The sequence below is a fragment of the Rhinopithecus roxellana genome, chromosome 21, assembly GCF_007565055.1.
Source record: "Rhinopithecus roxellana isolate Shanxi Qingling chromosome 21, ASM756505v1, whole genome shotgun sequence".
Taxonomy (NCBI): Eukaryota; Metazoa; Chordata; class Mammalia; order Primates; family Cercopithecidae; genus Rhinopithecus; species Rhinopithecus roxellana.
In genome coordinates this window covers 16468870-16491451 of record NC_044569.1, presented here as the reverse complement: position 1 = coordinate 16491451, position 22582 = coordinate 16468870, and the positions used below count along the sequence as shown (strand labels likewise).

The 22582-nt window shown below is 46.0% G+C and overlaps 1 protein-coding gene across 2 annotated transcripts in view; it reads left to right on the top strand.

Annotated features, from left to right (window-relative positions):
* The first annotated feature begins 1590 nt into the window (after positions 1-1590).
* INO80C (INO80 complex subunit C) overlaps positions 1591-22582 on the top strand; it is a 47831-nt gene continuing 26839 nt past the window's right edge. Inside the window, exon 1 of one of the 2 annotated variants that reach the window (XM_030926060.1) lies at positions 1591-1758. Coding sequence is in view for 1 of the 2 variants with exons in the window: in XM_010362702.2 (XP_010361004.1) it covers positions 20266-20421 (156 nt within the window). In the remaining variant the exon portion in view is untranslated. Of the gene's footprint in view, positions 1759-19953; positions 20422-22582 lie in introns of those variants that run through there. The other variant, XM_010362702.2, reaches the window with a different exon arrangement.

The following is a 22582-nucleotide window of genomic DNA, read 5'->3' as shown; positions in this document are numbered from 1 at the left end:
TTGTACAGGACCACAGCGAGAGGTGGCATGTAAGTGCTGGTTTGGAGCGTTATCTGCTCTACCACATAGACTTGGGGACTTGGAGGCAAAGGGAGTATCTGTGGCCAGGAATCAGAGTCTAATTTCTTGAGGGCCCTGGGCATAGTCCACAGAATGAAAGGAGGCTAAAGGGGGTCATTTGGGAAATCTGAACAGGAAATGACCATTCTTTTCCAAGAATTTGGACATGACCCAGACAGGCTGAGGTTGTCCATCAAGTTGGTATCATTTTCAGGGCCAGTTTCAGGGCTGTGCCACCTGGGCAGTCACACAGAGTCTATGTACAGGGGCCCAGGCTTTGTTGTCACTGTCTTGAAATGTTTAATATCTTTAAACAAGGGACTCTGCATTTGTATCTTGTACAGGAACCCAAAAATTGTGTAGCCAGTCCTGGGCATGTGGTCAGCAGCCCTAAATGGTGATACCCATTCTAGATGTAGAGAAAGACTGATTCTAGAGTGGACCCATGAGTCCTCCGAGTCCAGGCTGTGGTGCCACCAGGGCACCCCTGGCTACCTCAGGTCAGGCTGGGTTAGACTATGACAATTGAGCCCCTGAAATTGTTTTTCTTTGCAATTAAATTGTTTTTAGTAAATTTAAAAGTAGAAATGTCAACTCTTCCTTCCTCTAAACCTTAGCACCTTGTGTGTGGCTCTCATCCATGCCAGGAGTTGCAGGATGAAGATGGGAAAATGTGTTAAGAGTAGGGTGGAGCCAGGAAGTGGTCAGTGGGCAGACAGTGACAGTGGAGGAGGCCAGAGGTGCCTCAGGGAAGTCCTACAGGAGAAATGTGTAGGTGGTTCTGACTTGTCAGAAATTCCATCACAATTTTCCATATCCCTTCATATTATAATAGACTGGCTTCGTGCCCCACATTAGACCTCAAGATGCAGGAAACAGCAACATTCAAGCATTAGGAGAGAATGTTAAGTACCTGGATTTAAGCTAGTGAGTGTACTATTACTTGGTTAGTTTACATATATGGTATACATATTTTTCCGTTTGACTTCATTACCACAGTATAACAACATTGTTTTCTACCAGTGTGACTGCACATGCATTATGGATTAGTTTTAGCAAGGTTTTCATGTGAAACCGAATTCTGGGTGCCAACTAACCAAACTGCAAATGCACTTTTGCAACACAACTTGTTTGTAAGCTAGGGCCATGCATGTTTAAAATTAGTAGAATACTGGATTGCGAAGTCCCAAAGAGAGTGACACAGCATGAATGCACTATATATATATCCTTAGGAGAATTACAGAGGGAACTGGTCTCCATAAGGGCCTCAGTCATATGCAATGATGACGTCTGGGGACATTTGCAGAGTTTACAGAGTTTCTTTTTTGTTTAAGTCCATGAAACCGCATTTGACTCAGTGCCACTCTGTGAGGTGTCTGGAACCAGCTCTTGGTATATATTTTGACAGTCAGGAAACCCGGGGCCTCAGATAGAGACTGCCTGACCAATCTAAACACAGAGGGTGTGTGTGAGCCGAAGGAGCCATTGCACGGGAGGATGTTAGGAAGCAAGGCCAGGGAGCCTCCTGCTTTGAGCTGCCCTCCTCTTTACTGCTCTGGTCTCTGATATTTTGTTTTTGACTGGTGTGTCTGGGCTCATGTTTTATGAGAAGACTCTCTAAATGTTTTTTCCTGCCTTTTCATCTGAGCTGGAGTTCACCCTGTCTTCGTTTTCCCTCAGGAGGGATGTGGCAGGCAGGTGAGTGGAGTAACTTCTCAATCTGACTGAATTTTATCTTTTCAAAATCTATGCTCTTAGGTCACTCCCAGGTAGTTCTAGAAGAAGCACGAAGGGAGAAGAATTTTCCCCAGGCTAGACAGAATCTCCCAGGGCTGGAGAAAGATGGTCTGTTGAGTAGGCTGAACCAGCGGGGGTGCGAACAGGAAATGGCTTCATTTTACTTTCTTTGTCTGTCTTGAAACATTTTTAGTTGAATTTCCATTCCTGACTCCTTAACATGTCAGGCTAACTTTTACTTTTAGTTTATAAACTTCTAGTGGCATTTAACTTAAAATGTCACCCCCTATCTAATCCTAACTCTTTCCATCTTCCCTGCACAGGGCACTCGTCGCAGCATGGAGGCAGGGGTGTGGGCAGTCCTCTTCGCTCTCCCTCCTCCACCTCTCAGTGTGCCCCAGCAGTGAGAGGCCACATCCCTCTCCAGTCACTGACAACTCTTCAGAGAGCTCTTCTACTTGAATTTCTTTCCTTCTCTTTAACCTGAGCACGGAGCTGAAGGTAGTGGACCAGTTTAGTTGCCTCAGTTATGTGGGGATGCTTTTTAGGATGTCAGGGTGTGGAAGGGAAGAAGGAATAAATAGATACACACACACACACACACACCCCACAGTGCTCTGTGGAGTCCTGACACCTGTGAGGTCTGCACTGAGCTGCTTGGCAGTCTCCAGAGAGATGGATGGACCCCAGAGAGGAGAGGCTGCCAACCAGAGACCATAAGCCAGATTTGGTTGTCGAGACCAATGTCTTGTTTAGCATGTTGTTATAAACAATTTGAATGTCACTCCAGTTTGTCATTGACCAGTGCTTCTTCGATCCCGGGCCTCTGTGGGCTCCACCGATGTCCATTCACATCCTGGTTTCTGCTTGGGAACTTGGACCAGAGGCTGCCTTGGCCCAGATTCCCACTCCTGGGGGTACCTGGGGCACAGAGGCTGCCAAGGAACCTGGGACCTGAAGGGCCATTTGAGGGCAAGGACAACAGCTAGTTATCCCTCAATACATACACACACCCTGGCACTATGTAAACTGGGGAGGGGAAGAACATTCCAGCAAGGACAGCTCATGTCATTCAGCAGCTCAGAAGATCTGGGGCTAGGAGTCAGCTATTCATTTATCACTTGAAAAAATCAAGCAACTTTTCCTTGCAGTAAACTTTTCTTCAGTTAGTGAGAGAAAAAAATTTAGAAGGTAAAATTAACAATTTGTCAAGTTATCTTATTTCTCACATTATCTCTCAACTGTCTTTTCAAACATCTATTTCTGCTGTCATCCTCATCATTATGCACAGTCACTGCCTTTAAATAACTGGATGTGTTTGTCCATTCATTCTTTCAGCCATTCACTAAAACCAGGTGGCCACCGCCTGTGTGTGATGGGAACTTGGGACAAAAACAGACAAACCAAAACACAAAAATAAAAAGTCAGACAGTGTCTCTGCCCTGGACAAGTCTATAGCTGGAGGAAGGAGAAGGTATGATCTTCAGAAACACACTTGCCGCGGCCACAAGCAGACACACCCTAAATCATGGCCTGCTGCTTCTTAAACTGGAGCTTATTTATTTAATAGCACCTCAATGTCGTGTGGATGCACTGGTCCAGTGGCCACTGTCCTCTGCACCCCCAACTCCCCATCAAAGGGAGATGGGGGATGGGGAGGTTTGAATCAGAACTGGTGTGTCTCTGCCTGGGCAACAGAGAGAGCCACTTGAAAAGGTGGCTGTGTGTTTATGAATATGTGTGTGTGTGAAAACATGTATGCATATATTTGTGTTATGTATGTGTAGATGTATGAGAGTGTGGTTTTTTACGTGTGACTGTGTACATGTGTATGCATGTATGTGTGCTATGTATATAAAGGTGTGCATGTATTTTGTGTGTGTGTGGTATATGTATGTATGTGTATTGTGTGTGTGTGTACACCTGTGTAAGATGTGATGCCAAGTCTTGGGACAAGCAGGGGGAGCTGAGAGCTAAATGCTTCTTAGTCCCACAGCACAAAATTGCAGTCAGAAGTGGGGCTGGGGGCATTGTGGCCAATAGTCAAGACTGGAGCCACACTGATAGGAGCAACATTTCCCAGGGGAGCTCTGAAAATGGGATTCCTTCTCACTGTGCAGTGTCCCTGATAGCTGAGATCAGCTCTTGGCTCTCTTGGAGGGCATGGGGATGGCTGAGCCTGAGCTGTCTGCATTCTGTAGGGCACAGCAGGGAACCTGGGCTGGAAACCCTGGCTGAGACAGGCTGCCCATTCCAAAGGCATGACGAAGTCACTCCCATGCGTGGGGCCATGAACCCAGGGCAAGAAGGGAGGGTTCCGAAAGCATTGCAGGCCTCAAAAGGTTTGCACCCAGTGGGGCAAAGGAACCCTGGGGCTGCTGGGACCTCCAACTTTGCTCCTCCTTCGTTGGGATACTATCTGTAACTGCCTGGCTCCTAGTCAATAAAGTGAACACAAGAACAACTGCCATAATGCTGGGTGGAGTGAGAGGGAGCACCTAAAATTCAGTGTTATAAAATATAGGGTCAAGTTATGAGGAAATAACTGAGTAGTCAGGGGTGGCTTGTGCAGCCAACAGACAAGTTGAACCTGGCTCAAATTTATGCAGGGTGCATTCCTGCTGCGGGGAGAGGTTAACATTTCCCCACCCTGGAAGGTGCGTGGGATGGCTGGTCTGGGAGGAGCAGGAAGCTTAGCTTGTCAAGAGGCTGCCATGAGGCTACCATGATTATCTATGACATAGGCGTCCCAGAGTCACCCCAAAGCCTTTGTGTATGACACTAACATTCAATTTCCTATTTGCTCAGATGTCACCCTGTGAGAGGCAAGAAAAAGGAATACATATTTTGACAGAGACCAGTTTCCCTCTGGGAGACTGTCCAGATGGGACCTTCTGGTCTCTGGGGTTACCTCATGATATGAGCACCCAGTATTATGGAGCAGTCCTGGGTTCATACTTGGTGACCCTGGTCAGGTGAGGTGACAGTGGGAAGGCCTATGTGAGTTATTTGTGGTGTCCCCTGTGCATCTCCTTCGAAGTCAAGGGCTATTTGCCTTTGTAGCCTGTCATGGAACTGGGGAGCCCATAGCATAGCTGGGGTGTGTGAGGTAGTGAGGGGAAAAGACCCCTCCATAACATGGGGACTATGGGCCCCTCTACAAGAGTGACCTGAGGATGAATGTGGCAGTGCATGTGACACGTTGGGCAAATGGCTTGGCACATAGGACATGCTCAGGACGCAGAATACCTGGGCAATTTGGCAGGCTTATTTCTCGAGCTGAGCCGTGGCCTCACCTAAACTTAATCAGCCTGCTGAGCCATCATAATAGTAGAGCTGCTTATATCAGTGGCACAAAAACATGACTTCCTGCTACCCTTTGTGAAGAAGGAGGAAGAGTTTGAGAATGCTCATGATCCTAAATTTCAGGTGTGTTTTAGAATAATTTTGACATTATTTACTCCTTTCCTAATAATCTTACAATCTTCAGACTTTAAGCAATTCCAATATGGGAGTTGTAGTTATAGGACATTGAGTTTGGTCGTTATGGGAGTTTTGCATTAACTAAGTGATACATTTATTAATAAGATACAGCTGCCTTGAGTAAAATCACAGGATTTCTCCCCAAGGCTCCCATTAGAGTTGGTTGTTCTCCTTTGTCATGAGATTACTTCAAGCATCTATACCCTAAGGTGGTGTAAAATTTCAACCTGCATTGCTTCTGGATGACTTAAACACCTCAAAGTCCATCAGCAGGAAATCAAGGGCACAGTCAAATTATGAAAATCTGTGGAGAGTTCAATGAAGTAACAGTTTAGAAAGGTTTGGGCTGGGTGTCAGGAGATCACAAGGGAGCGAGGGGACTAAATATCTTGAATCCACTCTCCCTCACCTATTTCCTGCTGAGTTTCCCCATTGGCTGAACCCACCTGGGCACCAGAGGGCAAGAGAGCCCTTGGTCTGTTCATCTGGATAGTTCTTGGGCAGAAAACAGGGGAGAACATCATTTGATAGGGGAAGGAGTGTTTACCAGTTTCAGATATGTACATGTGGGATAGAGAATTGAATGAGCTGGGGTATGAAAAATATAAGGGATGACTCCTAAAGAAAAACAAAAACACAAAAAAAACAAAAAACCCACGTTTCATGCTGGGCAGATCTATGCGCACCTAGCCTAACTCAGACTTAGGCTAACAATTGGCCTCCAGGGACTCAGTAAGAAGGGGATAACCATGCAGGCACATGGTTGAGCTGGCTTTCTCTGGGGCAAGAAGTGAAACTGTGATGTCTTCCCCAACACCCTCATTAGGGCTGGGCTCTGTGACTGAGAGAGTTTCCATCTTGCCCATTCTCTGTGCCCAAAATACTCACGGTCCTTTTTGACTCCTGATTGCCAAGACCTGGTGTGACCCAATGCTGAGCCAGCCCAGATCACAACAACACTAAAAAAGATCAAGAAGGCAATAGGAAAAGGACAGAAAGGGAAGAGAAACCAAATACCCCAGACACCTCAGCCATGTCAGTCCCACAAGTACACACAAATAGTCATTCAAGGATATGTACATGAAACAACAAGAATCAGAAAAATAAGGAACTGGAAAACAGGGAGATGAGATGAAGAGACTTCATGGATTTTGATGATAAACGTATATTTTAATAACTGTTGATAGCTTGGGTTTAGGCCATCAGAATAAATGCTCACTGCCTTTTAAAATACTGACCAACTCTCCAACAATAAAAATGACTTTTCTTTGGGAGGTTGAGGTGGGAGGATTGCTTGAGAACAGGAGTTTGAGACTAGTCTGGGCAACATAGCAACACCCCATGTCTACAACAAAATTTTAAAAAGAAAAGAAAATGACTTTCAACCTCTATATTTATTCTTGAAATCAAGGCATATTTTGTTAGTGAGTTCTAAAGACGGTTTTAATAGTATGTGATAAAGCAAATCAAAGTGTGGGGTTTTTTTTTTGAAATTTATTCATGTAGGAGTAATTCTGCCTGGGGGCAGTTAATATTCACTTGGAAATATATCTGAATTGGACCCTGGTGAATTTCCAGGCCAAAGGAACAGCATGAGGCCTGGAGCGTGGAATAGCATGTGGTAGTGGGGGCTCAGCCAAGACAGCAGTGAGTCCAAACCTGGGCCCAGAGGAAGCATGGGCAGTGCCAAGGCTGGAAAGATGAGCCTCATAAAGTGTGAACATGGTATTTGCTTTCTCTGCCTCATGGCAGAGTATAATGAAATGGAAGTAAAAATGCTTTGGATATTAGGAGACACTGACTTTTGTCATATACGCTTTTAGAATTTTCATTGAAAAATCAGGTCAGTCATTTTGCCATTAAGAAAGTCAAGTAATGTTTAAGAGATACGCAGACCTGACATATAACATGGGCAATACCTTAGGAGAGCAAGTCGTATATGAAAAGACATTCTCCCTGGTATTTGCTTTCCAGTGGAGCTGCTGCAGAATAAGCAGGCATCAGGAAATTGCATCGGGAATTCCTATGCAACGTGCTATAAGGCTGCTCTTACAGCAGTCAACCGCATATCAGGTGCTCTGAGGCAATATGAGAAAAGCAGCTTATAATCTAGTTAGAAAAACATTCAAGAACCAATGAGAAAATAGCATAAGGTAGTGCTTAACAAGGGGCTCAGTGGTGTAGTTCTGGCTGTCAGGGTGACAGAAATTTGGAGAAAGGTCTGTGAGGTGTTGACAGAGTCTCAGGGAAGTTAGATGGATGCCAGCTGGGCCTGGTAGGGTGGAGCAAAACTGAAAAGTGCAAAAGAGGGAATATGCTGTTTGAGGGGTGGAGACCATGAGTGGCAGAGGAAGGGGTGAGAACCAACTGTGCTGAGGGCTCCTGCCTGCCCAAGGGTCCTGAGTGAGGGGGCTGAAAACATCACTAAGTCATCCAGAGTAGTACTCATTCTCAGGGGCTGCTGGTTTCTGAAAGATTTGGGTTAAATGTGAACTCAGCCCACCACTAGAACATTATTCAGATGCCAGCTTCATTTTCTTTGTGAGCTAACAGTGGTGATTAAAAATAATGACACTAAATACTGTTGGTAAGGATGTTGATGCTGACAACAGCAATTGGAATTGTCAGTTGTTGACATTTCCTGGATTATTATAGTTATTTTAAAATAACAACCAGAAAGCCTCTAAACAGCCATAGATATCTGCACTGGAAAATTCAACCAAACACTTATGGAAGAAATAATACATAATACGTAAGTCTTCCAGAAAATCAAAGAGGAGGGAATACTTTTCAACTCAGTCTATGGGGACAGCATTACCTTAAAACCAAAAGCAGACACAAAGACATGACAAGGAAAGAAACTACAGACCAACATCTCTCATGAACATGGATGCAAAAACTTATGACAAAATTGTAGCAAATTAAATCCAATGTTACTACAAAGGTAATATATTATAATCAAGTGAGATTTAACCCAGGAATTCAGGGTTGGTTTAACATTCAAAAACCAATCTAATTTGCCATATTAACAGAATGAAAAGGAAAAAGTATATGATATCCTTACTAGATGCAGAATAAGCATTTGAAGAAATCCAACCTCCATTCCTTATTTAAGACTTTCAGCAAACTAGGAACTTCCTCACTTCATAAAGAACACCTACAGAACACCTGCAGCTAACATCATACTAAAAGGTCAAAGATGAATGCTTTCCCTCTAAGACTGGGAGGGAGATAGGGATGTCTGTGCTCATGGCTTCTATTCAGCATTGTACTCAAGAGTCTGGCCAGTGCAGTGAGCAAGAAAGAAGGAGCAGGGCTTTGACTGGCTCAGGCCTGGCACTGAGAAAAGGGGAGAGGTCTTCCAGGAATGCCTCTGATGTTCTCCAGCACACGACGGGACATCAGATACATTGCTGATGCAAACCAGCGGGGTCACTATGTAGCTGTGTGACTTTAAAACATCCTTTAATCTCTTGGAATCTGTTTCCTAAGTGATGGAGTGAGCATAATAGTAGCCCACTGGCAGATTTGTTGTGACGCTTAAATGGAGTAAGATTGGGTCAAAGTGCTTTCAAACTGGAAAGGACTATTCCAGTGTTTGGATTTGTTACAGTCATACTGAGTGACCAGGGGAGCAATGGGATCCACTGGGTATGTAACAGGGGAGGTGTGAGGATTTGGGATTTGAAGATCAAGGTCTAGACTAGGTGTTCAAAGAGGGGCTGGGGGTCAGGCTGGAGATGGGAGACTGACATCTGCTAAACTGTAGCAGGACCCTGGAGCATGCTGTGCAGGCAGCCAGCTTGGGTTGAGTCTCTTCTTCCCTCAGGTGGGGCAAAGGCATGCTGGTTAGCAAAAGGAAGGGGCATGGGACATGAGAATCCTGGATCAGATCTGACAGTAGGTGTACCTTCCTTACTGTTCTGTTCTCTCTCTGTTGGCTTTTACAAGCTGTTTCCATCCTAAAGACTTCTCCTGGCTCAGAGGAAAGTGATCTGACAAAATAACTCAAAGTGGGACACCAGGGATTGACGATTAAACACTCAACCTCTCTGTGGGAGCATCTGCCTTTTAAGAGGCCTCAGGGTCAAGGCCGTGCCTACAGTGGCTCTCCAGGAGTTTGGAGAGGTGCTGGGGCTCCTATATATAAGGTATTTTTGGTCTTATTCTTCTGTACAGAGTCCCCTCCTCCTATACTGAGTTAATTGCCCTATAGCAGGGGTTAGGGGAAGTGGAAGAAAAGCCCTCATGACAGAAGGAGGCTTAGGAGGAAGGACCATATAAGCATGAGGTGAGGCTGGGGAGAGTAAGGGCAGATAGAGTAGTTTCATAATCCACCCATAGCTGGCTTCAGGAAGAGCACCCAGTGATACAAAAGCCAGCTCATCTGGCCAGCCCCACAGGGAATGGCCAGGAGGGCTAAGGGCTAAGGAGGACGACACCAGTGTTTGTGATGTGTGTGCATTTGTTAGTGGGTGGCTGGACTTCTGGACGGGTGGGAGGAAGCAGATTTCCTTTGCTCTTAGAATGAGTACCTGGTGAGGTCTTTGCTTGAAGGATAGAGTGAAAGCATTCAAATATTTAATTGAGGAATCATGAACCATTATGTTCCGGGACTTGGAACAAGCCCTTGCCCTGCAGATGGCTGCTTCGGATAATGGGAAACTATAGTGGCTTGTTCTGGACACCTCTTGGTTTGACAAGTCCTCCCACATATCTTGCATGGTTTTGAGAAGTTGTGTCACTTCTGGACACATGACAATTGTGTACTTTGGGGGCAGGATGGGTTGAAGCTTGTGGATCCTGGGAGCTTTAACTATAGAAAACAATAAGGAACAAAATAGTGTTCTGACGTTCTTTAGTTGTACTTTTTTAAAAACTCCAGGAAGGGTGAACAACTGGCAATCACTTTAGCTCTTGGTATCATCAGTAGCCATAGCCCTAGCAGTCCAATATCTGAATCCATCTTTGGGTTTGGAGACTTCAAGGTTCTAAAAAGCAAAAAATGTAAGATAGAAATTTTCCAAGTCTCTCTTGCTGTGAGAGCCTGAGCGCACAGGCTACAGGCTCCACCCACCTACCCAGTGGACCACCTCAAATTTCATGCAGGAGAGCTCTGTGAGAAGGAGGCAGGCACAGGCAGCAGCATCCCACCTGCCTTACCCAGGCATGAAGGAGAAGGTGCATGTCATCCATGGTGGTTGTAGCACTGCCTCTGCCACCAGCTCTTTCACACTCTGACCATCCTGCCAGCTCAGTCTTACTGTCCAGAACAAAACGACTCCACTCTGAGACCAAGAACTCTTCTTGCAGATTTCTCTTTTTCTTTCCCACCCTTGTTTCCAAAGCCCTTCAGGTCGTTAATGTCCCTGCACCAATTAGATCTCTGCACTTGAAGCAGTACATCTATGGCAAATGTGTATATGTCTGTTGTTTAGTGTCCACCCAGAGCTGTCCTGGGCCTGTCACAGGGAGACACTAGAAAGTATGTGACAAAGGAAGCACTTGCCGTGAAAATCACAAAAAGAGCCAACACTTTCATAGATGAAAGTGGTCTTATAGATCATCACTGCTTTACAAGTAATAACTTCCTGGTCCAGAACAATTGCATCCTTCTCTTGAGGTTTTACCTGAGTGTGATTTCTGTTATAACCCAACAGAAGGTTACCTATGTATGCTAAAAGATATGTATGCACAATGTTCAAAGCAGCTTCATTCAAAAGAGCCAGAAGACCCTGGAAACAACCTAAACGTCCAGCAGAAGAATGGTTACACTGTGGCTTGTTCTCACAATGGAGAACCATACAGCCAAGACAAGGAAGTACTGCTACATGCTGCAAAAGGAATCTCATCTAAGACAGACACACAAGAATACATACAGTACACGACTGATTACATGTCTATAAATCTCAGGACTAATCTCTGGTGGTAGAAGCCAGGAAAGTGGTAGCCTTGGGGTATGGTAGTCTTTTGGGATTGGCAATGGGCACGAAGCAGGGGCTTTTAGGTGCTGATAATGCTCTGTTTCTTAAGCTGGATTAACAAGTGTGTTTACTTTGTAAAAATTCACGTGGCTGTCCCCTTATGACTTGTGCACTTTTTTTGTGTTATGCTTTAATAAAATGTTTACTTAAAAAATGTCTGACAGCTCAGATAAACAAAATTGGTTAGCTCATTTTAGAGATAAGGAAACTGAAGTCAAAAAAAGGTTACAAAAATTACCAAAAAGGCCATTAATCAGATCAGCTAAACTAAATTTTCCAAAGTCCACACACTGAAGCACATGCCTCTGGTCTTGGGACACCCACCCTGTCCCCACCAATACCTCACTCGTGGGTTTCTGTGATTATTTTAGACATATTGACATATTTCTAACACCTGTGGTGGTTGGTCACTTCAGTCCACAACATATTAAAAACAGAAAATCTGTTACATGTATGGGTGTGATGTGGGAGATGTCTGAAGTCAGCCCTTTAATGGCAGAAATGAAATCAGAAGGCAAAAGCTCAAACTGCATACTAGTGCAGGGCCATTTAACATAGGGAGAAATGCCTTATCCACCTGCTCGAGAGGTCTCTTGCATTACAACAGAGCACAAAAATTGATGTTCAGTTCACACTGACGATCCCCAATCCTTACAAAAAGTTCAGATCCTCAGTGCAAGTAGACGGAGAATGAACTAGAACTTTTCAAGAAGTACTTCACAATAGCGTCAGGGAATTGCAAAAGTGAATATGGGGTAAGGCAAGGGGCCAGAAGCCACTTTACACACAAGTCCAGGGATTGAGATCGAAAGAGCCAAGGCAGGTGTTGAGCCAGGCTGGGACTCCCAGATCCCTGAGAGAACTGGGATGGAGGGTAGGGTGGCTAGACTGGGTCAGAACCCAGTCAACATTCAGGAGCCTCAATGTGAGAGATGAAAGGAGAGATAAACAGATAGGTCACAGGGCATCCTAAGTAGTTTGAGTCTTTCTCTATAGAATGAATGATTTTCTAAAAAACTGTGAGCACATTTCATCTCTTGTTCTTCCAAACAATGGCCATCTTCTTTCGACAAAGTGAGGGATGGGGACTGTCCCACTATCCTTTGGGTTCTCTCCAGTGCCATGCCAAGGAAGAAGACCGCTGACAGCCCTGCCTCTCATGGGTCCTTTGCCCAGAATGGGTCTCCCTCCTGTGGCCACACCTTCTTCTGGCCCTGCCCCTGTTCCCAGGGCTAGGTCACACCTGGGAGCTGGACTGGTTAGCTCACCTACTTTGGGGCAGCAGCAGCAGCAATGTCTAGAGAGGGGTGCATATCCCCTCAATTTCTCAGTCTTTGGGGATTTCTTGGTGAACTTAGACAATGAACATCTCTAAGCTTCCATGTTGTCTTTGTTTTATTCCATCAGTGAATGTGCCCAAAGCTTGTGGATTGATCTTCTCTGATACTATCTTAATGTACAACTGACAGAAGCAAGGTGTCACATGTGAATAAAAACAAACAAAACAAGCAACACAGCAGCGGGGTTAGGAACCGTGATGCTGGGGAAAGGAATCAAAGCAGGCTGACAATTTAAGAAGGCAGGTGTTGTCACAGCCTGGGGATTAGCAAATTTGAGGTTTTGAGAGAGAAAACAGGGGAAACAGTATCAGAGATGGGAGAATTATAGTAATTATAATTGTTTTCTTTTTCTATGGCATGCACAAACAGTAAGTGTTAAAACAATAATTCACTTTAAATAATGGGGTGGGACCTCTGGTAAGAGAGGAGGAGACGACCAGTGCCTAGAAGGGGATTCACAAAGGTGGGCAACAAAAGAGAGAAAAGTACCATCCTGGGAGCAGAATTCTGCCTTTCACAATGGAAGGCAAGCACCCCACTATTTGGAAAGTTCTGTGTCAGCCTTTCTGGGCCACATTTGTAATGTTAAATTGGTGTTTACTTAACAAGCATGGATTTAAGAAGTAATTCTAGTAAGCAAAATGGCCCTTAACCCTATTTTCTCTCCTTCAGACTTTGCACAGCAGTATTATCTGTTGAGGTCAAACTTCAGAGAGCAGACTGGATGAGTGTGGATGCACCAAGTATGTCTTCCTACTGTATAAGACCTGCAGTGCCCAACTCGAGGGTTACCATATATACACACAGTAACCACAATAAAGGGTGCTTCTGGACTTCAGCTGTGCCCAACCTGTCCAAGCAGATGTGCCACTCGGCACTGCCATGAGGTTTCTCACAGGTCCCTTCTCAGCTCTCTCTCTAATGGTATCTTTAAAGGGTGGCTTTTCCAAATCTTCCTACGACCCTTCCCAAGCCTCTACCACTCTCCCTTTACCTTGCAGGGGTTGCTACCTGTTACTGAGAAAACCCAGGCTTAGAGATGGAAATCACATCAACTTTCTGCCATCTCAACTGGATCTCCTCCTGGACCTGCCTTCCCCTCTCCTACTCCAGTTGTAAAGGAGGCTGGAGCTCCATGCAACTGGCTTCTGCTCCTCATCTGATGTCTTCCTACTTAACACTCTGAGCACAGGATGCAGGTGACGCACAGTGTGGGAAGAAGGCCCTCTTCTGGCTCTACCTTTCCACACTGAGCAGAGTGAATAGGGACATAGGGAAATGTGTCGACCCAAAGTCCATGGCTCCCTCCTTTTAGAACATGCTCTGGGCCGGTCGCGGTGGCTCAAGCCTGTAATCCCAGCACTTTGGGAGGCTGAGACGGGTGGATCACGAGGTCAGGAGATCCAGACCATCCTGGCTAACACAGTGAAACCCCGTCTCTACTAAAAAATACAAAAAACTAGCCGGGTGAGGTGGCGGGCGCCTGTAGTCCCAGCTACTTGGGAGGCTGAGGCAAAAGAATGGCGTGAACCTGGGAGGCGGAGCTTGCAGTGAGCTGAGATCTGGCCACTGCACCTCAGCATGGGCGACAGAGCGAGACTCCGTCTCAAAAAAAAAAAACAAAAAAAAAAAACATGCTCTGGTGCTTGGGACCCCAGAACCTCACACTCAGTCGGCCCTGTGCCCCCTGGGAAGGCCCCTGTGGACCTTGTCCTTGGGTTTGATGTATATCCCCAAAGGCTTGAGGGGTGGTCAAGAGGTTTCCACAGGTGTACACACATTTCCTCCAGATGCCCTGAGGAGTAGGCGGGGAAAGGGAGGGCTCAGGGCTGGAACAGCTCTTCCCACCCTACCGTATTCTGAGCAGAACTCCAAGAAATCTGAGCATTCTAAGTTCAACTCTGGCCTTCTGAGTTATAAAGATACATTTGCCAAGATAGAAGGGTAGAACATATTTTATTTTACATGTTATTAGCTTGCTTTGTACACTTAAATATCAAGGCATATGGTAGGTAGGCCTCCATTTGTATTCTTGCCCTGAACCCTGGAAATGTCATGGTCAGGCCTATTTTCAACCACTCTTTCCAGCTTTTAAATATTTCCATGCGGCTGTCAGGCAAGACAGAGCAGGCAATGAAGTGAGCAAAGGCCTCTTCCCAGAATCCACTGGCCCGAGCTCTCTTCTGCTCTCTCTATTAATACTGATTGTTCACAATGAGGCACTTAGCAGACTGCCACCAAGGGACTGCAATACTCTGAAAACAGCAACAAAGAAGAAGCTGTGTCTGCCCCAGTGAGCCTATAACCCACAAACACTTACAAAACTATATACTTTGGTCTGCGATGGAGAAAATACAGGCGACTTTGGGAAGTTCCTCAGAGATGGTGTTCCAGGAATGAGCGCTGCTCTCACACTCTTGAGAGGACTGCCACTGGTCTCTGAGGATTCCATCAGCTTCTCACTGCAATGGGTTTGTTTTCAACTGCACATCCCCAGAGCTCAGGGTAGGCAGTGCACACTGAGCTGCCTCTTTCAGTATCTGGGAGTTGGGGGATTTTGAGGATCTTGATTGCAATGGCTTCAAGGTTTCTTCCCTTCATCAAGGAGTCCCATATCAACTGGAACAGCCATTTTTCATACTGTGAGCATGACTAGCACACTTCACACAAGGTGTCAAGAGATGAGCAGTGTGTCTTCCATGCAGTAGCAGCATGATCCCAAATGTCTACCGTGTTTGCTAAGATTCTTGAGAGACAGTAAATTAGGCACTCTGTGTTTCAAGTCATACATAGTAGCTTAGCAGGCATGTTACTCATTCTTAATCATTGTCTTAACTGGGATCAAGACTGGCTGCGGCTGCGGCTGTGGCTGCAACTGCAGCTGCTTAACTGGTACACCCCAGTCAGGGCATCAATATCCCAGAGAAAGCCCTGGCAGCCTTTGCCAAAGGAAGTATGGCATTGGTGAGGGACACAGAAGCTGCAAGTACTGAGAAGGAAGGTGAAGAGTAAGAGCAAGGGAGGCCTCACACTACAGCAGGGGTGGGTCACACTCTGCAAGTTTTCAGGAACAACTGGGGAGGGAACTTAGGGGAGCCTTAGGCCCTGTCTCAACACATAAGCTAGCAGAATGTTGGGTCATCAGCATTAATTTATCTTTACCAATGGACAAGGAAACCCATGAGTTACACATGCAGCAAGTGTATGGGATCCTGGTATGTGCCAACACTGGGAATTAACTGGCACTACCATGGTGGGCGTGGGGCAGGTCTCTCAAGCCGATGTCCTCCAGCATTTCTCCCACTCTCCTTGTTGCTGTCATCTGTTGATGCTCTGCCACTCAATCCCTGATGACTCTGGCAACTGCCCACAGGAAGCTTAAGTCCAGCTGAGAAGACAAATAGAAAATCTTTCCTCCCCTACTAGACTGAGGGCTCCATGAAACAGGGATTATTCTATTTTGTTTGCTCTTGTCTCCATCCTCTTAAATTAGCACATAAAAGACACTTAATAAACCAGGGCATGGCAAGTGCCTCTAGTCCCAGCCACTTGGAGGCTGAGGTGGGAAGATCCCTTGAACCCAGGAGTTTTAGTTAAGCCTGGGCTACATAGAAAGATCCTCCAAAAAAAGGTGATCAATAGGGATTAAATAACTGAGAGAGACTGATGGGAACGTGGAACCAGACCAGAGGAGAGGGAACACTGAAAATACAGCATGTCAGCCAAGATAGGAAGGGTGTGTGGAATGTAGTGAGACCAGAGGAGGGTGAGGTTGGGAGAAAAGCAGCTTCCAGGCAGGAGGAGCAGTGTGTCAAGGCCTGAGGGAGGAGGGGCACAGCTGGTTGTTGGAACTAACAAAGGTGAAAACTGAGCAGGAATGCAGGGACCTGGGACAGAGGCAAGCTGGAGAGATGGCAGGTCTCTAAGGACCTGTGGAACCACCTTATGGACAATAGGCTTCATTCTAGGGACCATGGGAAGCCACTGGATGGTTTCAAGCACGGGGTGTGATCTGAAAAATGCACATTTGTATCTTCAAAGAAATCATCTGGAATCGCATGTTGGAACTGGGTTGCAGGGACCAAAGGTGGAGGCAAAAAGAGAACACATAAGGCCACTTTGCAAGTCCAGAGACAGATGGTGGCTGGAATATGGTTATGGTGTGGAGTGGAGGAAGGGGAGGAGTCAAGGATGACTCCCAAGTTTTGGTCTGAAGAACTGGTGGCTATTCGTGGCATTTGCCGAGACAGGAAACACTGAAGGAGGAACCTGTTTTAGAGGAGCAGAGAGGATGATGAATTCTGTTTTTGCCATGTGGAGTGAAAGATGCATGTTAGCATCTGAGTTTACACTAGGGAAAGAAATTTTATATCCGGGTATGCTTTTTTTTTTGACAGAGTCTCCCTTTGTCGCCCAGGCTGGAGTTCAGTGGTGCAAGCTTGGCTCACTGCAACCTCCACCTCCCAGGTTCAAGCGATTCTTGTGCCTCAGTCTCCCGAGTAGCTGGGGCTACAGGCGGGCACCACCATGTTTGGCTAATTTTTGTATTTTTTTTAGTAGAGACGGGGTGTCACCTATGTTGGCCAGACTGGTCTCGAACTCCTGACCTCAAGTGATGCACCCACCTCGGCCTCCCAAAGTGTTGGGATTACAGACATGAGCCACTGTACCTGGCCTTGGGTATGCATCTTTGGAGAAAGAGCCAGATAAGGGATGCAAATCTGAAAGTGGTCTGCATTTAGATGGTAACTGAATCCCCAAGAATTGGTGCAATGGCTGGGGAGAGTATTGACTGAGAAGGGCAGAGGGCCTTGAACCAAGCACCAAGGAACTCTCAATATGGAAGGATTCTGCGGAAAAGCCTGGTTTCAAACCTGGCTGATAGCTAGAATCACTTGGGAAACTTTTAAAACGTGAATCTGCAGGAGCATGTGACTATATATTTTGAAAAACCTGTAGTAGCATTAGAGACCATTTGGTAAGAGAAGACTAGCTAGGAAAGAGGGAAACGAAAAGATGGTGATGTTTTAGATACCAAGGGAAGAATTTCAGAAAGAAAGGAATCAGACAAGATCAGGACTGAATTTAGTAACAGGAAACCAGATGGCGGTGCATCCACTTGTCTGACTTTTTAAAAGTAGGGAGTTGGTGTTTGAACTCAATAAGGGATGACAGGAAGCAGCCCAGCAGGTCCCCCTGTGCTCACGTGCACAGCGTGAGGACAGGGAAGAGGAAGGGGAAGGAAGGTGTCAGATGGCAGAAAGCTTTTCATTGGAAGTAGCATCCGAACTGAGGCAAAATGGATGGTAATCAGGCAAGAAGCTAAGCATTCCTAGGAAAGGAAGTACAGAAACGAAAATATGCCAAGCTAAGAAAATATGTACACTCCAGGAAACAGAGTTAGTCCTTGGCTGGAACACAAGGAATTAAGTGTTGGGAACCAAGCAACAGAATGGGGCACAGCCCAGTTTTTGTTGTTGTTTTGAGGCGGAGTCTTGCTCTGTCGCAGGCTGAAGTGCAGTGGCACGATCTCTGCTCACTGCAAATCTCCCGGGTTCAAGGGATTCTCCTGCCTCAGTCTCCTGAGTAGCTGTGATTACAGGCGCGTGCCACCATACCCAGCTAATTTTTGTATTTTTTAGTAGAGACGGGGTTTCACCATGTTGGACAGGATGGCCTTGATCTCCTGACCTTGTGATCTGCCCACCTCGGCCTCTCAAAGTGTTGGGATTACAGGCGTGAGCCACCGTGCCCCGCCCAGAGCCCACTTATTAAGGACCTTGTTAAGGACAAGCTAAAACGTTCTTACCCTGAAGGTTTAAAAAAAAAAATAATTTTTTTTCCCTGAAGGTAAAAGGGCCCCAAAGAATGTAAGAAAGTCAGTGGTATGATTATATTTGTAATTTAGAAAGCCCATTCTGGCAGCCAGTGTGAAGGAGGGTCTGGGATCAGGAATGGATTAGGGGAAGATGGCGGCCGAAACTTCCACCTGGAGGCTGTTGCTGAGATGCAGACATGGGACACAGATTCACCAGGGCAGGAGCAGTGAAGGAGAGAAGCGCGCTGAGGAGGTGAGGAATGGGAGGAGGTGGGACATTAGTTTGCTTAGGTGACTGGCTTGTTGGAGGTGAGTCCTTGAGTTAAGGAATGAGGAAAAGACTAGCTTTAGATGAGGATAAGGATGGAGATGGGGTGTGGAAAAGAACATTTCAACACTGGTAGTCTTATTCCTTTCTCCAAAGGAGAAAATATGTCAGTAACAGTATCGCTAGTTTCCCTAACTGCTCCTTCTCTCTCACCTCTAAGTCACTGGGCAGCCTGTTTACTTCAAATATCAAGACTAATATAGATCCGCTTCCTATATTCAAACATAGTAGCTTCCACCAATCACTGCAGGGAGTTAGTTCATTCGTTAATTACATCATTAAAAATACTTATAATGCACCAATGACTTGCAAGGTACTGTGACTGGGGGAAACTGATAAGTGAACAAGACATAACTGACCCTTCCCTCATAGATTACATTCTAGCAGGAGCCAAAAAAGATATTAATCATCGGATTATAAACCATTTAGTTATATAATGTCGCAAAGGTTCTGTAAAAATATAGGGTAGAATGAGGCAAAGAACAAGGCGGGTACGGGGACCGAGGTTCCTAAACAGGTTTTAGTAGATCTGTGACCTCCCTGAAATCTGTAAAATTTTGTCTGTGTCTGTATACATTTAACGGGGTGGTGGGGAAGTGGGGATGGGGGGCGGGGGGAGTAAGCAGAGATTCCATGCTCAGGAGTCTGTGAATCCTAAGAGATTAAGAACCGGCCGGGCGTGGTGGTTTATGCCTGTAATCCCAGCACTCTGGGAGGCCGAAGCGGGCGGATCACCTGAGGTCGGGAGTTCGAGACTAGCCTGACCAACATGGAGAAACCCCTTCTCTACTAAAAATACAAAATTAGCTGGGCGTGGTGGCACATGCCTGTCATCCCAGCTACTCAGGAGGCTGAGGCAGGAGAATCGCTTGAACCTGGGAGGCGGAGGTTGCGGTGAGCTGAGATCGCGCCATTGTACTCCAACCTGGGCAACAAGAGCAAATTCCGTCTCAAATAAAAGAAAAAAAAAAAAAAGAGAGAGAGAGAGAGAGAGAGAGAGAGCGAGATTAAGGACCACTTTACCCTTCAAGTCCATCTGGGCACTATTTATATACAAACCTTTTCCGCGGGGGAAGGCAGGGAGGGATACAGGGGGAAGCCAGTAGCTTGGCGGTCTACTGAGAATGACCCCAGCTTTACGCTTACAAACATCGACAGTAATCACTCTTCTATGTGAGAAAAGGCAACACACTCATTAATTTTTAAAAACGTTGTTACTTAAAAAGATTGGGAGATTTTCTATTCCTCTATCAATGGAGATTTCCTGGCACGTGCCCCACCCAAGGCCCACGCCCAGAGCGCTAGAGTGGCAGGACAACAACCGCTGACATCTTCCCATCCCGACGCCACAGGCTGCTCCGAGCTCCGCCTTTTAGATTGCACCCAGAGAAGCCAGCGACAGCTTTGAGTCCAGGCCGGGTTTTCAAGCATCAAGACGGAAGTAACAGCGGAAAGGAAGTTCCAGGGCCCGCGCTGGGAAAGAGGTGGGGGGAACTGGGGCAGACCCAGGGTGCGATGGCGGCGCAAATTCCAATTGTGGCCACCACTTCCACTCCGGGAATAGTCCGGAACAGCAAGAAGAGGCCGGCCAGCCCGTCCCACAATGGCAGCAGCGGCGGGGCCTATGGCGCCAGTAAGAAGAAAAAAGTGTCTGGCTCCAGCTTTGCGCAGGTACGCAGTGGTGCTCCCAGCCTGCGCGTGCGCGTCGCGGAACGGGACGGGGCGGGGCGGGACGGAGCCGAGCCAGGGCGCGTGCGCAGTGTGGGGCGCTGCGCGTGCGGTCTCCGGTGTGGTTGAAAGATGCGAGCCAGTGGAGTGAAGGACTACTGTTTCCCTTCGTTTGTACACATGGGCTTACAACGCCTTGTGTTGTAAGGAGAGAAGAGGAAGTAGGGAGGTTATTACTGACTTAGTAGTAATAGAAGGACTGCCTCTTCCCCTCGAGGTCGCCTTTAGCTTGAGGTTCAGGACTTCTGAGTGTCAGTCGTTCGGAAATGTGTGTGTCTTCCCCTCGTCCATTCTGCAGACATCTACCCAGTGTCTTTGAGGTGCATAGCGCCCTAATGTCCTGCATGGATGAATACAATATGTATTGATAAGTATGCTTTCTCTCATCCTCAGAAAAGTGCTTTTTTGACCCTGGGTTTCCCAATCCTAAAGCGGGTTTGGTCTTAACTCATGGGCTTGTTAAGATTATGAAGTAATGAGTGTAAAGCACTGAGCTCAGCGCCAGGCTCAGACTCCAGGGCCTCTGAGCAGTCTAGGCTCCGTAATTCCAGCAATGAATTTTCAGTAGGGAGTGGCTTGATTAGTGTTTTCTCTGGCTCCTGCATTTTATTCAAAGCGAAAAAGCAGAGATAGAGTGTATTACTTTGTGCTCCTCAGCATATGGTGTGACACCGTTCACCCAGCCAGTCAGCGGCTGTCCTAGAAATCTTGTTCCTTCTTTAGGTGATTGGTAGTGCTTTTCTTCTTTAACCTTTTAATATTAAAAGCTTTGCTGTAGTAAGATTTACACACAGTACAATGCACAAATCTTCAAGAATACTGGCTGAACCACAGATCTTTAGGAATCCTGGCTCACACCTGTATCCCAGCACTTTGACAGGCCAAGGCGAGAGGATTGCTTGAGGCCAGGAGTTCGAGACCCGCTCCCCAACCCCCATCCAAATTTACAAATTAGCTGGGCATGATGGTGCACGCCTTCAGTCCCAACTACAAGGGGATCACTTAAGCCCAAGATTTCAAGGTTACAGCAAGCTATGATCATGCCATTGCAGTCCAGCCTGGGCAACACAGTGAGATCCTATCGCAAAAAAAAAAAAAAAAGGTACAGATCCAGTGCCCTTTTACATTTGTATACACCTGTGGCCACTGCCTGGATCAAGATAGCATTTCTAAGAGCGGGTGACCTTTTCCTGTGAGTGCTGTCTTCCCTCCCTAACAGAGGTACCCACTATTTGGCCGCCCTTCACAATAGACTGACTTTGGGTTGGAGCATAATGTAAATGGAATAATACAGGACAATAGGGAACATACTCTTTTGCGTCTGTCTAGGTTCCTTTTTGAGACAATGTTTTTGAGAGTCATTCATTCAGTACATCTGTTGCATTGTATAAACATACACCTGATGAATATTTGAATGTTTACAGTTTTTGGCTTTGCACAGAAGCTGGTCTGAACATTCTTGTACAAGTCTTTATGTAGATAGATGCTTTCATTTCTCTTGAGAAGTAGTGGAATTGCTGAGTCAGAAGGTAGGCACACATTTAACTCAGAAACTGTTAAACAGTATTTCTGAAAGTAGTTGCACTGTTTTTGCATTCTTACCAGCAAAGTATGAGAGTGCCAGTTGCTCGAAATCCTCAACAATACAGAGCATTGTCAGTCTTTCATTGTCGGTCTTTAACTTTTAGCCATTTTGTTGAGTGTGTAGTAGTATCTCCTTGTTTTAATTTTTTCTGATGGCTATTGATATCAATCACTTTTCATAAACTTATTTGGCATTCCAAATCTTTTGTGGAGTGCCTAATTATTTTTTCTAATTGGCTTTTTTTTTTTTTAATTATATTGATGTGTAGAAGAAGTTCATTACATTCACTTTCTTGACTAGACTCCTTTGCCAGATGTATGCATTGTGAGTAATTGCTCCCAGTCTGCGACTGGTGTGTTTTGATAACCAGTTGTGCCAGGACCAAGGAATGTCACTAGGACATATGGGGAGGAATAATTGTTTCGACCCCAAAGGGAGCATTGATCAACTTCCACTACCATAAGCTTTTGAGAGTGATCAAATGCCTTCAGGAGACTGAAAATTCCCAGTAATCCAATA